General features: G+C 52.8%; 1 protein-coding gene across 8 annotated transcripts in view; it reads left to right on the top strand.

Moving 5' to 3' along the window:
* Positions 1-14,857, top strand: part of ZNF185 (zinc finger protein 185 with LIM domain) — a 44,110-nt gene that overhangs the window by 17,805 nt on the left and 11,448 nt on the right. For 5 of the 8 annotated variants that reach the window (XM_068151927.1, XM_068151926.1, XM_068151923.1 and 2 more), the window contains exons 10-22: positions 1,109-1,147; positions 1,420-1,503; positions 3,173-3,247; positions 4,348-4,428; positions 5,207-5,275; positions 7,935-7,979; positions 9,125-9,208; positions 9,704-9,802; positions 11,339-11,437; positions 12,273-12,386; positions 13,100-13,180; positions 13,374-13,475; positions 14,481-14,621. In XM_068151927.1, coding sequence (XP_068008028.1) covers positions 1,109-1,147; positions 1,420-1,503; positions 3,173-3,247; positions 4,348-4,428; positions 5,207-5,275; positions 7,935-7,979; positions 9,125-9,208; positions 9,704-9,802; positions 11,339-11,437; positions 12,273-12,386; positions 13,100-13,180; positions 13,374-13,475; positions 14,481-14,621 — 1,113 coding nt within the window. The remainder of the gene's footprint in view (positions 1-1,108; positions 1,148-1,419; positions 1,504-3,172; positions 3,248-4,347; positions 4,429-5,206; positions 5,276-7,934; positions 7,980-9,124; positions 9,209-9,703; positions 9,803-11,338; positions 11,438-12,272; positions 12,387-13,099; positions 13,181-13,373; positions 13,476-14,480; positions 14,622-14,857) is intronic. The other 3 variants (XM_068151922.1, XM_068151924.1, XM_068151925.1) reach the window with 3 other exon arrangements.

The raw sequence follows: 14,857 nt of genomic DNA, 5'->3' as shown, positions 1-14,857 counted from the left end.
TTGAGGCTGTTTCCTCTTGTCCTATCCCTTGTTCCTTGGGAGAAGAGACCAACCCCACCTGGCTCCAACCTCCTTGCAGGGAGTTGTAGAGAGCCAGAAGGTCTCCCCTCAGCCTCCTTCTCTGCAGGCTAAACAACCCTAGGCCCCTCAGCTGCTCCTCACCAGCCCTGTGCTCCAGACCCTTCACCAACTTCTTTGCTCTTCCCTGGACATGCTTCAGCCCCTCAATGTCCTTCCTGGAGTGAGGGGCCCAAAACTGAAGCCAGTGTGGCCTCACCAGTGCCCAGTCCAGACAGACAATCCCTGCCCTGGCCCTGCTGGTCACACCATTGCTGATCCAGGCCAGGATGCTGGTGGCCCTCTTGGCCACCTGGGCACACATTGGCTCATCTTCAGATCCTGATTGTGCAGTTGCAAAACAGCTCTGTGGGGAAAAAGAACCCAAGAGCCACATGTGGATGTGTAACAGGAGTGTGAAGGATGTGAGGGAGCCCCTGGTGTTCAAGGCTGTGTTCTCCACCTTTCATGAGAGGGAAAATAAAGTCAATTCCCAAGGTCTCCAGTCTCCCAGGAGCCATGACAGGGACTTTTCTGCAGGCCACTGTCCATCCTCCTTCTCCTGACATCACTCAGGCTGACACAGTGAGGCACCAGGAGGTTGCTGGCGCAGGAGGAGGCAGGGAGGGGATGCCCCAGGAGCACTTTGCTGTGCCCAGAGCAAGAGAAGGGCTTGAGTGGGACGTGCAGGGATGTTGTGGTTTGCTCCAGCTGTGAGCTCCTCTGAGCATCCATGGAATGGAGTCAGGTTTATGGCCAGGAAGAGCAGCCCTGAGGAAGGGCCAATTATAAAGGCCCTTTGGGGAAGCTTCTTCAGGTCAACAGGTCCCTAAGAAGCTGCTCTTCCTATTTTCATCTCCCCTGCTCTGTCATCTGCTCAGGTTTCACCACACCAGAGTGTGGTCACTGCCAGCTCTGCCCAGGTGGTGCAACCCTTAGAGCCTTGCACCATGTGGGTCAAGGATGGGTCAGAGCCTCCCTGGGAGCTGCCCCTGCCCAAGGTGTCTGTCCCTACAAACTTCTCACCATTGCATTTATGTTTCCTTCACAGCAGCCCAACACAAGAATTTCCACCCTTGGTTGCCAAGAGGTAGGTCACTGACCCTCAGGAGGTGCTGCTGGGGTTGTGTGTCTGGGTTCTCTACCAGGCTGGCTCTTGAATGCTGGGGTAGGACATCTCTAGATGAGGAGGGACACTTTAAGGCACATTTGCCTTAGGTAGGATGCTCTGGGTTGTATCACTCTTTGAGTGCCCACCGTGTTGGAGAGCTGTTTGCTGATGATACCAAAGTGGGAGCCTGAGGCCAAATCCAGCCAGAGCTCCTGGATTGTGACTTTGTCTCTCCTTTTGTCTTCTGAAAGGATTGAGGTAGAAGAAGAGGAAAGCCAGCAGAGGAGAAGTTCAACTGTGTCTGGATCATGCAGCTTACCATCAGATGACAGCAGGTATTAACCTCCTCCTGGAGCTGTGTGGTGGCTGGCCAGGGGGGGTTAGGCTGGATGTTAGGAAGAAGTTATTCCCAGAAAGAGAGATTGGCCCTTGGGATGTGCTGCCCAGGGAGGTGGTGGAGTCAGCATCACTGGAGGTGTTTAGCAAGAGACTGGATGGGGCACTTGGTGCCATGGTTTAGTTGATTAGATGGTGTTGGGTGATAGGTTGGACTTGATGATCTTGAAGGTATTTCCAACCTGGTCTATCCTATCCTATCCTATCCTATCCTATCCTATCCTATCCTATCCTATCCTATCCTATCCTATCCTATCCTATCCTATCCTATCCTATCCTATCCTATCCTATGGCTCAGGGCACACTCACCTGTGCTCTCTGCAGACAGTTGCATTTACCTGCAAGGGAGCAGCTCTCTGAACACAAAGGGAGATGGAGGCTCCTCTGCACAGAATCATAGAATCACACAATGGTTTGGGTTGGAAGGGACCTTGAGGATCATACAGTTCCAACACCCCTGCCATGGGCAGGGACACCTTCTGCTGCAGCAGATTGCTTAAGACCCTCTTCAACCTGGCCTGCAGGGAGGCTTCTCAGAGAATCCTGATCACCCCTTTCTTGCTAAAAGGGAAAGATCCAGAATGAAAAGTGACATGGGCAGGTGTGGGGACAGGGCCAGGGAGTCAGAAAGAACCTAAAGGACAGCCCTGGGGGTGACAAACTGTGATTAGCTGCAGCCCAACTCCAACATGAGTTGCATGGAGGAGCCACAGAGCCCCTCTCCTGATTGTGCTCCCAGTCACTCCTGGAAGGGCCCCTGGAGCAGGCTGCCCAGAGAGGTTGTGGAGTCTCCTTCTCTGGAGAGCTTCCAAAGCCAGCTGGCCATTGTGATCCTGGGCAAGCTGCTGTGGGTGTCCTGCTTGAGCAGGGGAGGTCAGACTGGCTGATCTCCAGAGGTCCCTTCCAACCCCACCATGCTGGCATTCTGTGAAATGCAAATGTTTCCCCTAGCAGGGAGAATCTTTCTCCCTTTTCAAGCAGGTTCATTTGGGATTCAGCTCCTGTCCCTGCTCTGAGGGGGGCATGGTGCCAGGCAGCACCATTTATTAGCTTCTCTGCCACTCTCCTCCTTAGCAGAGCCAGCAGGGAGGCCAATCACAGGGGCCCCCCAGCCCCAGAGGCTTCATTTTCAGGATGAAGGAGCTGCCTCAGGAGTTTTGCTGACGATTCTGTGGTGCTGCTTTGAGGCAGGGCTGAGGGGCAGCTCAATTCCCTTGCTGACATACCCCACACATGTAGGTGGTGACATCAGGTATGTCACCTCACTGAGCTTCAAACCATGCATTTGAGGAACTGGTTTTCAGTGCAAACTCAAGACACTGGGAGTAGAAACAGCTCCAGCTGTGGGAAACAGGACAAAGCAGTTCCTAAAGGCACTGTTTGGGCAGAAATTGGTCACTTCAGTGCCACAGGGAAGAGGGAGTGTGAGCCTTTGCCCAGCAGAGCTTGGCTTCACTGACCCAAAAGGTGTGGGCCAGAAAGCAGGATGTGTCCCCTCCCAAGGAGAAGGCACCTTAAAGTCTTCTGTCCTTCATGCTTGGTTGTGGTTTTGGCTGGCTGGTTGTGAGGCTTTTCTAATTAATTTGTGTGTCTTATTATCTTTCCCAGTACCAATGGGCTGAGAAAAACCTCCCCTGGCTCCTCCTGGAATGAGCAAAAGCCAACAGCAGTGTCTCCTTCCAGGTAAGTGGTGTAACACAGCCAGGAGATCTTTGGCAGCTGGAGCTTAGAGACTGCTGTGGGCACCTCTCTGGAGGTGAAATGAAGCAGATTTGTCACCTGTGTGCATGGGAGACCTCTCTTGGAAGCAGGCAACTGCTGTCAGGTCAAGGGAGATTCTCCTTCCCCCTCTGCTCTGCCCTAGGGAGGCCACATCTGGATTATTGTGTCCAGTTCTAGGCTCTCCAGTTCAAGACAGACAAGGAACTACTGGAGAGAGTCTAGCAGAGGCTCCAGAGATGCTGAGGGGCCTGGAACATCTCTGTGAGGAGCAAAGGCTGAGAGCCCTGGGGCTGGTGAGCCTGGAGAAGAGCAGCCCCAGAGGGGATCTGATCAATGCTCAGCAAGAGATACAGGGTGAGGGGCAAGAGGATGGGGCCAGACTCTTCTCAGTGGTGCCCAGCAACAGAGCAAGAGGCAATGGGCACAAAGTGGACCCCAGGAGGTTCCACCAGAACAAGAGGAGAAACCTCTTTGGTGTGCTGGAGCCCTGGAGCAGGCTGCCCAGAGAGGTTGTGGAGTCTCCCTCTCTCGAGAGCTTCCACACCCAGCTGGCCATTGTGATCCTGGGCAAACTGCTGTGGCTGCCCCTGCTTTAGCAGATGGTTTGGACTGGATGATGTTTAGAGGTCCCTTCCAACCCCCACCATGCTGTGACAGCACCCTGTTAGTAGTGCTCAAAGCTTGAAAGGGAAAAACCCAAACACTGAACTGCTCCTCAGCAGAGAAGTGCAGTGGAAGCAATCTGACTGGCTCTCAGCTTTGTCTCTGCATTCCTGACTCTGGGTTACAAAAAAGGCTGCAATGTTTTTGCCACAGCCCTTGGGCAGCTGACCTCATGCTGCTGTTTGCAGCCTTTGCCTGTTGTTGGCAGGATCAGTGTTTTTAGTTTAAAAAGGGCTTCTGATAAGACACCTTTGTAAATGCAAACATTGATGTCTGGTGTCCAGCCTGCTTTCCACCCAGAGGCCACCTCAGTGCAGGAAGGTTTTGGTCAGCTGCAGTGAGGAGTTGGTTTCTTCAGCCCTGAGTGACATTTCTTTTCTCTCTCTCCTCCCTTGCAGCCCTGACACAGGCAGTAAGAGTCAAACCATCACATCCTTCACTGAAACCACAGAGACAATCTCCATTTCTACTAAAATCAGGTAGGGCTCTTACTCCTGCATCATCCTGAGGGACAGCAAAGAGCAAACTGCTCTAGTGGGTGGCCACATCAAGTCTGACCCTGAACGCCTCCAGGGATGGAGCCACATCCCTGGGCAACCTCTTGCAGTGTTTCACCAACCTCAATGTGCAGAGTTTCCTCCTGATGTCCAACCTAAATCTGCCCTGCTCCAGTTTCCAACCCTTGTCCCCCACCCTATCCCCACAGCCCCTCTGAACAGTCCCTCCCCAGCCTGCCTGCAGGTCCCCTTCAGATATTGAAATGCAGCTCTAAGGTCTCCCTGGAGCCTTCTCTTCTTCAGGCTGAACAGCCCCAACTCTCCCAGCCCGTCCCCACAGGAGAGGTTCTGAAACCTCTGATCATCTTCATGGCCTCCTCTGGACCCTCTCTGTCAGCTCCAGGTCCCTCTTGTCTTGGGACCCCAGAGCTGGCCCCAGCCCTACAGGTGAGGCCTCCCCAGAGCAGAGCAGAGCAGAGGGGCAGGATCCTCACAAGAACTTCACAAAGCAGAAGCAAAATGAGAGGAGTTGGACCCAGATGGGAGCTGTGGGCTTGCCACAGCTTGGTCATTACCCAGCTCTTTATTATGAGCCCAAACATTGCAGACATTTCCATCTCCTGACCTGCTCAGGCTGTCCCTCCCATCCAGCCCCCACACTGGGCCAGGCTCCCAGCAAGCACCTTGCTCAGGAGCTCCTGCACCTCACATTGTGTTCCCTCATCCTCTGACCTCATCTCTCCTGCTGTTCCCTTTGCAGAAATGGTGAGAACAGGCAGGCCCCTGATGGGAAACCCTCCTCTGAAGCAGTGTCACAGCATGGGGATGGGTAAGGAGCTGAGAAAGTCTGCTCTGTGCTGCTGAACAGAAGGTGTAAGGTTGGCCTTGCTCAGGAATTGTCTGTAGCTGCTGGTGGTCTCCAACAGATGGGATCTCTCTACTCCTGGGCTGCACTCCAAGAGCCTCATCTGCTGGCTGAGCTGCAATGTGTCCATTTGCTCTGCTCTTCCTCCACCTCCCTCAAGGATTCTCCTCCCTGGCTCAGTCCTGAAAGAGTTGATTCCATGGGGTTTATTTTTACCACTCCAGTTGCCTTCCCACCACCATTCTTTGGGGAGCTTCTTCCACCTACAAAGGATGTGTTGAAGCTTGGATGCTGATGGCTTCTGTTAATGCTGGTCCTGGTCCTGTGCACCCTGCAGGAGGTCTGAAGGGGTGGCTGAATGGTGAAGAAGTGTAAAAAGCTTTGTTGGATGGAGGAGAACATGAAGGAAGGAGCTGGCTGGGAACCTAAAGGCTGGGGTAGAGGTGCTGGGCACAGGAAGGGGCAGAACTCTGACACTGTAGCTGCACAGGGGACAGGGAACTTGCAGCTGAGGGACAGAGATCAGTCCCTCCTTGTAGGCTTCTGAGCAGAAGTCTTTGTCCTCTGGACCACACACAAAGGCAGGTCAGACTTTTAGGATATCTTAGAATCAGAGGATGCTGGGAAGGGCCCTTTAAAGGCCATCTAGTCTAGCACCTCACAGCCAGCAGGGACATCTGCAACCAGAACAGGTGGCTCAGAGTCCCTAACATCCTGACCTGCAGTGGTGCCAGGCATGGAGCATCTCCCACCTCTCTGGGCAACCTGGGCCAGGCTCTCCCCACCCTCAGTGTCAAACACTTCTTCCTTCTCTCCAGTCTGAATCTCCCTCTTTGAGTTCCAACCATCACCTCTTATCCCAGTGTTAGCACTGTGAATTTTGGGCTGTGTCTAGTCTGCAGCAGGCAGAGCTGGACATGTGGCCTCACTTTTTGTTCTGTGGTGCTGCTGCAGCTCTAGAGGACTTGGATTGAGCTTCTGTAGCATCTACAGTTAATTGTAGCTCGCTCTCCACTTCCACCAGTGAAGATAAAGCCAGAAATGTTCCCCAGCTGATTTCTGGGCCTGAAACAAAGTCCATAGGGCTTGTGAAAAGGTAGAGGCTGTGCTTGTGTCATGGCTGTTCCACTGAGGCCCATAAATACATCCCTGTGTGTCACTGCAGGGACAGCTTGGTCACAACAGGCTCATTGTCCTCAGGGTCACTGGGGTCACATAGCTGCTCCTCATTGTGAGGCAGCATCCCTGGGAAATTGGAGGATGCCTCATTACTTACCCCCCCTCAAACTGGAGAGAGAGGAATGGGCAGGGAAAGGAAGGAGACCTGCTCAGCCTGACAGGTCTGGATGAGTGAATAGAGGTGTAGGACCCAGCCTGGGGACCTGTAGAAAGGTGTTTCTGGTCCATGAACAGTGAGACAACAACTGTTGTTGGGTTCTTAACACCCAGCTAGGCAAAGAGGTTGGCAGTGCCTGGCTGCAGGGAGCAGCACAGCTAAGCAACCCCTGAGCTGCAGTCAGGCCCACTGTGCTGAGAAGGCTGGGCCTTCACAGAGTCCCAGCATGGTGGGCTTGGAAGGGACCTCTGCAGATCATCCAGTCCAACCCCCTGCTCAAGCAGGGCACCCACAGCAGCTTGCCCAGGATCACAATGACCAGCTGGGTTTGGAAGCTCTCCAGAGAGGGAGAATCCACAACCTCTCTGGGCAGCCTGCTCCAGGGCTCCAGCACCCTCACACCAAAGAAGTTTCTCCTGTTCAGATGGATCCTCCTGGGTTCCACTTTGTGCCCATTGTCCCTTGTTCTGTCCCTGGGCACCACTGGGAAGAGCCTGGCCCCATCCTCTTGCCCCCCACAGGTCCTTCAGCTCCCGCTGGGCATTGATCAGATCCCCTCTGGGGCTGCTCTTCTCCAGGCTCCCCAGCCCCAGGGCTCTCAGCCTTTGCTCCTCACAGAGATGCTTCAGGCCCCTCAGCATCTCTGGAGCTTCCACTGGACTCTCTCCAGTAGTTCCCTGTCTGCCTTGAACTGGAGAGCCTAGAACTGGACACAGTACTCCAGATGTGACCTCCCTAGAGCAGAGGGGGAGAAGAACCTCCCTCAACCTGCTGGCCACAGGCTTCTTCATACACCCCAGGAGACCATTTGCCTTCATGGCCAAGAGGGCACATTGCTGGCTCATGGGGAGCTTGCACACAGCCTGGAAACAAGAAAGCAGAAATATGTTTTATGGATCCAGACCCTGAAGCTCCCCATTTTTGAAGCTCCCCAAGGCAGGCCAGAGGAGTCAGGGCTGTCCCTTCCCCTCTGTGCATGCAGATGGAGGGGCCTGTGCTGCTGGAGGACACCCCACTGTTCTGGGAACAGCCCTGGCTTCACTTTCCAGATGGCTTCGTGCTGCTGGCATCTGTCATGTGCTGATGATGTTCAGAGTTACTAAATGCTCCACTGAACTTCATCTCTTCTGAGACTCCCCAAAGTGTTCTGCCTTTTCACCTGCAGGAATGGACTGAGGAATGCCTCTGGGGTGTTTTAGGGGGTCCCTCCTCTCTCTGTAGACAAGAAGATAGTTGTAGAGCATGACCCAAACCAAAGGTTCTAAAGTTGGTGTCTCTCCTTTGCAGTCATCCTGAGCACCCAGCAGCCAGCAATGGATTTCACCCACCAAAGTAAGTGTGAAGGTCACATTTTCTCCTCAGTTTTAGCATGGAGGAGCCTTGCCCTGAGCTAGCACTGCCTAAACAACTCTGCTCTGGGAGCAGCACTTACAAAGATGAGGTGCACCTGATCCACCAGCTCAGGATGGACCAAGATCTTTCAGCTTCTCTTCTTGAACTAATGGGAGTTGGTTGTATTAGAATCAGAGGGTGGTTTTGGGGAGGAAAAGAACCTTTAAAGTCATCAAGTCCAACCATTCCCTAACTCTGCCAAGGCTGGAGCTAAACCATGTCCCTCAGCACCACAGCTCTGCCTCTTTGGAACACCTCCAGGGATGGAGATTCAACCACCTCCCTGGGCAGCCTGTTCCAGGCTTTGAGAACCCTTCCAGTGAAGAAGTTTCTTCTAATGCCCAAAGTGAACCTCCCCTGGGGCAACTTGAGGCCATCTCCTCTTGTGCTATCCCTGGTTACCTGAGAGAAGGGACAGGCTGCCTAGGGTGATGCTTGCATCCCCATCCCTGGAAGTGTTTCAGAGAGGCAGAGCTGTGGTGCTGAGGGCCATGGTTTAGCCCCAGCCTTGGGAGAGTTAGAGAGTGGTTGGACTGGATGATCTAAAAGGTCTCTTCCAACTGAAACAAGTCTGTGATTCTGGAGTCAGAGAAGAGTTGCTGCTGTTGACACACACACCAATGTGTGTCTCCTGCTTTCTTCACCTGCTTTACTCCATTATCATGGGACTTGCCTCCAAGACCTCAAGGTGAGAAAATTGCCTTCAACCCTTCCAGCTGAGGTGAGGAGGATCACAAGGCACCCAGGAGGATAAGTGCAAAACCCAAGACCTAGAGCTGCTGCTGGGGAACACCTTCCCCAAAGTTCTTCATGGTGTGGCTTATCCTCTGGCAGGCCAGAGGAGTTGTGGCTCCAGCCAAGACTTGGGAGCTGAGGCCAAGGAACCACATTAGTTCCACTAGCAAGCCCCTTTTCTTTTTGATTAGAGAGAGTGGAAATGTCTTTTTGCTGGAGGAAAATCAGCTCCCTGAGGAAACCAATTCACGTTTCCTGGTCTCAGCTGAAGCTCTTTGTCATTTCCCAGAAGCTCCCTTTGAGGCCTTTGGCAAGAGGCTGAGATGCAGATTCCTTCCTCTCTTTGACAGGGCAAACTTGCAGCCTGATGCCCCTCCTCCTCCTACTGGGAGCACCAATCTGCACCTAGAGAACACAGAATATTCCTTCAGAAGGTAACAATGGGGTGAATGTAGGGGGTGGATGAGTGAAACTGAGCATGAGGGGAAGCCTGGATGGGCAGGCCTGGCAAAGGGCTGCTGTTGACAGTTGTTGTCCCTAGGATGAAGGCAGCTCTGCTGAGGGTTAAAGCACAGCTTGTGAAATAGAACAAGAGGTTTGGTTGCCTTCTCCACCTTTGATATGAACCAAACACTCCAGCTTTAATTCTCCTCTTGGTGCTCCTGTGCTTGGTGGGGTTCAGTCACCACCTTCTTCTTCACTGGCAATGAATTGCTGCAGTGAGGTGGCAGAAAGGGAGCAGAGGGGTGGCTGAGATGCCTCAAAATGCATCTGAGGGCTAAAGATGGTCCCTAGAGAGGAATGCTGGGGTGGGACAGTGAGGGACAGTGGTTGACACAAGCCCTGCCTGGTGAGCAGCCAGCAATCACTGGAGCACTGGTTCCTGTGCTGGTGGTTGAAGGTGTAACAGGTCTGTCTTTGATGTTCAGGTCTGTCCTGGGCTATGAGGAGAGAAGCAGCAGCCAGGAGAGCAGATACACGAGTCCTGGGGTCCCACCATACAGCAAGCCCTACTGGAATGAAACAATGTAAGGACCTGGGCTGCTGCTCCCTTGTTAGCTGTCCTCATCTCATTGCTGAAAGCCTTGGATGTTCTGATGGGTCAGGAAACATCAGGCACAAGAAGAGCATCATAGTGAGGGCCATTTGTCTGGGCAGCTCTAAACTGTCCTGAGGAGCCTAAACAGAAGTGTTTGTTGCCCATGGCAGTGGTGGAGCTCCCAGCCCTTGAGGGGTTGCAAAGCTGTGAAGGTGTGGTGATAAAGGACATGGTTTAGTGGTGACCTGGCAGTGCTGGGTTAAGGATTGGACTTGAGCTTATCCAGCCTAAACCATTCTGTGACTCTGAGGGCTGAGTGGCATCACTGGGTGCACTGAATGAGTGAGTCTGGCCACAAAATCCCTTCAGGAGCATAAGGGAAACATCAAGAGGCTGGAGCAGGTCCAGAGAAGGGCAACACAGCTGGTGAAGAGTCTGGAGACCAGGGCTGGTGAGGAGCAGCTGGGGGAGCTGGGGTTGCTCTGCCTGGAGAAAAGGAGGTTGAGGGGAGACCTTCTGGCACTCTACAACTCCCTGCAAGGAGGTTGGAGCCAGGTGGGGGTTGGTCTCTTCTCCCAAGGAACTAGGGGCAGGATGAGAGGAAATGGCCTTAATCTGCACCAGGGGAGGCTCACACTGGACACGAGGAACAGTTTCTTTCCTGCAAGAGTGGTCAGGCTTTGGAACAGGCTGCCCAGGGAGGTGGTGGAGTCTCCATGCCTGGAAGTGTTCAAAAACATTTGGACATGGCACTCTGGGACATGGTTTGGTGGTTATGGTGGTGTTGGGCTGATGGTTGGACTCGATGACCTTAAGGGTCTTCTCAAACCTTCATGATTCTTTGAATACTAGGAACAGAGAGGAACACTCCAAGCCTCAAAGGTACTCCCAGACCTTGTCCCAGGTGTGATGCCTGTCCTGGTGTCCACATCCTAATGTGAGATATGGCTACAATGAAGAGTTCAACCCCCTTGCAGAACAACTTCCATGCTAGGAAGCAGCAAGTTTGTCTGGAGAGAGCAGGGCTTGGTCTGGTGTTTCAAAGAGCTAAATGGTGTGAAAATGTGGCTGCTTGGCCCATCAGTTGAATTCCCAGCAGTGCTTTGGGCCATGCTGAAGCCAGTGCTGGTAGCAGCCCATGGAATGTCCTCCACCAAAGCCCTGTGGCTTGCTTTCTTCTCAGTGAGGATAGGATAGGATAGGATAGGATAGGATAGGATAGGATAGGATAGGATAGGATAGGATAGGATAGGATAGGATAGGATAGGATAGGATAGGATAGGATAGGATAGGATAGGATAGGATTAACCAGGTTGGAAAAGACCTTTGAGATCATCAAGTCCAACCTATCACCCAGCACCATCTAATCAACTAAACCATGGCACCAAGCACCCCATCCAGTCTCTTCCTAAACACCTCCAGTGATGGTGACTCCACCACCTCCCTGGGCAGCACATTCCAATGGCCAGTGAGTTCCAGGGGTTTGTGCCTGGCAGCCACAAGTGGGTTTCTCTTCCTTTGCCAGGTCTTCCCAAGATTTCAAAGAGGGAAACACTCCTAGAGAAAAGGGCCATGAGAGCACAGGGACTTCTGCTGGCTCCAAACCAGAACTGGTCCATGAAGGGTAAGTGGTCAGGACTCACCCACAGGATCTGCTCCCTTCATAACTCTCCATGTTTGATTCTACTCCAAATGCAGCTGATGGCACAGAGCAGCTCCTCTGCTTTGCACCCAGCAGTGAGGATGTTCTAACAGCACTGTACAGCAGGTGATCCCACCTGCACTGATGGGAAAAGCCATCTGGATGAGACAGACTCACTCTGTAAGTCCAGGAGACAGCTTCAGCTGTGCTGTAGCTCCTTTGGCATCAGCAGTAGCTTCTGCTGCCCACAGATCTCATCAAGTGCAACCTGAGCATTTATGAGCTGTGCAAAATCATCCCTGAGGTGGTAGAAGCATCTGTCAGCCCAAGGAATTGGGACACAAGTGCTTTCTCCTGGGCCTCACATCTTCTGTGACAGGAGAGGGATTTCTTACAATGGCATGGAGTGACAGGATGAAGGGAGATGGCTTCAGAGTGGAAGGAGCTTCAGTGAGAGGAGACAGTAGGAAGAAATATCTCTTCATGAGGGTAGTGAGGCACTGGAACAGGTTGCCCAGAGAAGGTGTGGAGGCTCCAAGCCTGAGGATGTTCAAAACCAGGTTGGATGGGGCCTATGGCAGGGGGTTGGAACTAGATGATCTTTCAGGTCCCTTCCAACCCAACCCATTCTGTGATTCTATGATAATTTCAGATGAAAGATCTTCAGCTGTGACCCTGCAAGCTGAAATGGGATTGGTAGATGTGATTCCCCCCAGTTCTGCTACCAAACAGTGTCTCCTGCTCCTTACCTGATGGCTCCTCTCCGGGTTTGTTGATGACTTCCCACCACTGCCTTAAGCATGGATCTTTATTTCAGGTTTTTGGACTCAAAGAACCACAGTGAGAAGGGCCAAGAGTCTTCTGACCATGATGTCCACCCAGAGCCTCCCAGGCTGAAGGAACATTCTGAGTATGACCCCAGCATGAGTAGGTAAGGAATCAGATCCTTACCCTTGTGCCTTTTGCTGGAGAATGAGGGTTAATTCCTTCCCACATCCATCTGCTGATCAAATCTTCTCCCAGGCTCCTCTTCTGGCCCTGTTACTAGTGCTGCTTCTACTGAGTCAACCTTTTACCCTGGTTTTATATGAAAGCCTGGGAGAACCCATCATCAGTAGCTGAAGGCATCAACCACTGGCCAGTTGGACTGTTAGGAGCTGCTGCTTAGACCTTCAGTTTGGAAGCAGAGACTGAACAAACCTTGCCTTAGGTTAATATGGGCAGGTGTGAACCCAGGGTGGGGCTCTGCAGTGGGTTGATCTATGGAACCTTCTGAGATGGTACCAAATGAGGCCAGGTCATGCTCTTAGCAGTCTGAGATGTAAGATGGAGCTGCTGGATAACCCATCACAGTCATAACTCAATGACCAGAGTTAAGATGTCAGGCTTGGAAAGGGTGAGCAGGTAACTGATGCCCCTCAGGAGCTTCATTTCCCTTTCAGCCTTGTTTTTGAAGAGCCCTGGGGTTTTCTTCTGGGGTTTTTTTCCCATATCTTTGGATTGTGTGGCACAGAGCACAGAGCTGTGCAGGGATGTTGTCCTTTTCTGGTGGCAGGAGGGTCACCAGGGGTTGTGCCTACATCTTAGGGTAGCTCTATGTTCAGTGGCATGTCTACAGACTACAATGGTCTTGTGTCTTGGCAGGTCCAGCTCTCTACCTAGAGAAAGCTCCACTGCTGCTCCAGAGATTCAGCCTGCAAATGAATCTGACCCATCCCAGGAAAGGTATGGAGCCAGGAGACCAAACATGGCTTTGCCACTGCCTTCTACCCCACCTTGTCTTCTCCATGTTGCTCATTTCTTGTCTAGCAAATCCTAACCCAAACATCCTCATGATGTGCCAGCACTTTCACACCACAGTGGGCAGGTTTAGACACAAGTGCTTATGCTGCTGACAGGCTTTTTCCTCCCCAAACAGGATCACTCCAGCTTGTGAAGAGCAAACTCACCCTGCCACAGAGAGTCACCAGGAGAGCACAGCAGACTGGAGGCAAAATGAGTCCAGCTCAGTGGCAACCAGGTACAGAGGGGTGATTCCTTTGGTTCTCCCCATCAAAGTCTGCCAAATCCTCATCTTCTGCCATTCCTTAAGATCCTGGGGATAGGTAAATGTGCACCAAGCAAATGGTGCTGACAAAGGGGATACTGCATTTGGGATAGAATCATGGAATGGTTTGGGTTGGAAGAGACCTTAAAGATCACAGAGTCCAACCCTGAACCCAGCACTGCCAGGGCACCACTAAACCATGGCCCTCAGCACCACATGTCCATGGCTTTGAAACCCCTCCAGGGATGGGGACTCCAGCACTGCCCTGGGCAGCCTGGGCCAGCCCTTGACAACCCTCAAGGGGAAGATATTGTTCTTCATGTCCAACCTAAACTTTCCCTTGGGCAACTTGTGGCCATTTCCTCTTGTCCTATCACTTGTTCCTTGGGAGAAGAAACCAACCCCCACCTGGCACCAACCTCTTTCCTTGGGGCTGTGGTCCCCCCTCAGCCTCCTTTTCTCCAGGGTAAACAACCCCATTTCCCTCAGCTGCTCCTCACAAGGCCTCCAGACCCTTCTCCTGGTCCTCCAGACCCTTCCCCAACTTTGTTGCCCTTCTCTGGACCTGCTCCAGCCTCTCAATGTCTTTCTTAGAGTGAGGAGCCCAAAAGTGACCTCAGGATCTGAGGTGTGGCCTCACCATTGCCAACTACAGTCCCTGCCCTGGTCCTGCTGGCCACAGCATTGCAGACACACTCATGTGTGGCTGTCCATATCTCATTTCAGTTCAAAATTACCTTGGACAGCTGCTGAACCCTGCAGCATGTTGCTGTGCTGGGAAATCAGCTGGTGTGGGTGAGGAGAAGCAGTGCAGGCCTCTGCCCTGCCCCTGACCTTGAGGCCCTCTTAAGGGCAGGGTGTGCCAAGTGTTCCTTGCTGCAGTAGAAAGGGGCACAGTCCAGCCTTGGCAAATTGTCACCACCTGTGTGAGCTGGGCACAGCAAACAGTGGCTTTGTGGCCACTCTCATTCTTTGCAGGTCTAACTTCAGCTCAGCTGAGAGTTCTCTTGGTGTGTATGAGGCCCAGCACCCCATGCCAGACTACCTGGACCGCCATGTGCCGGCTCCCAGCCACAGGATCCCATCCTATGTGGACAGCCAAGCATTCAGCACCAGGAGGTGAGGGGCAGGGGGTGGGATGGAGACAGGGAAAGCTGCTGGGGTAGAGAGATGTGACACAAACTCTGCTCACAGACTCCCAGCATGGTGAGGGTTGGAAGACACTGCTGGGGATCATCCAGTCCAACCCCCTGCTCAAGCAGGGCACCCACAGCAGCTTGCCTAGGGTCACAATGGCCAGGGAGGGTTGGAATCTCTCCAGAGAAGGAGACTCCACAGCCTCTCTGGGCAGCCTG

Source organism: Melanerpes formicivorus, unplaced genomic scaffold, assembly GCF_026170545.1.
Source record: "Melanerpes formicivorus ecotype bairdi unplaced genomic scaffold, bMelFor1.0.p_v2 SCAF_22, whole genome shotgun sequence".
Taxonomy (NCBI): domain Eukaryota; kingdom Metazoa; phylum Chordata; class Aves; order Piciformes; family Picidae; genus Melanerpes; species Melanerpes formicivorus.
Note: the sequence above shows the minus strand (reverse complement) of the source record. Positions and strands in the feature narration are given on the sequence as shown.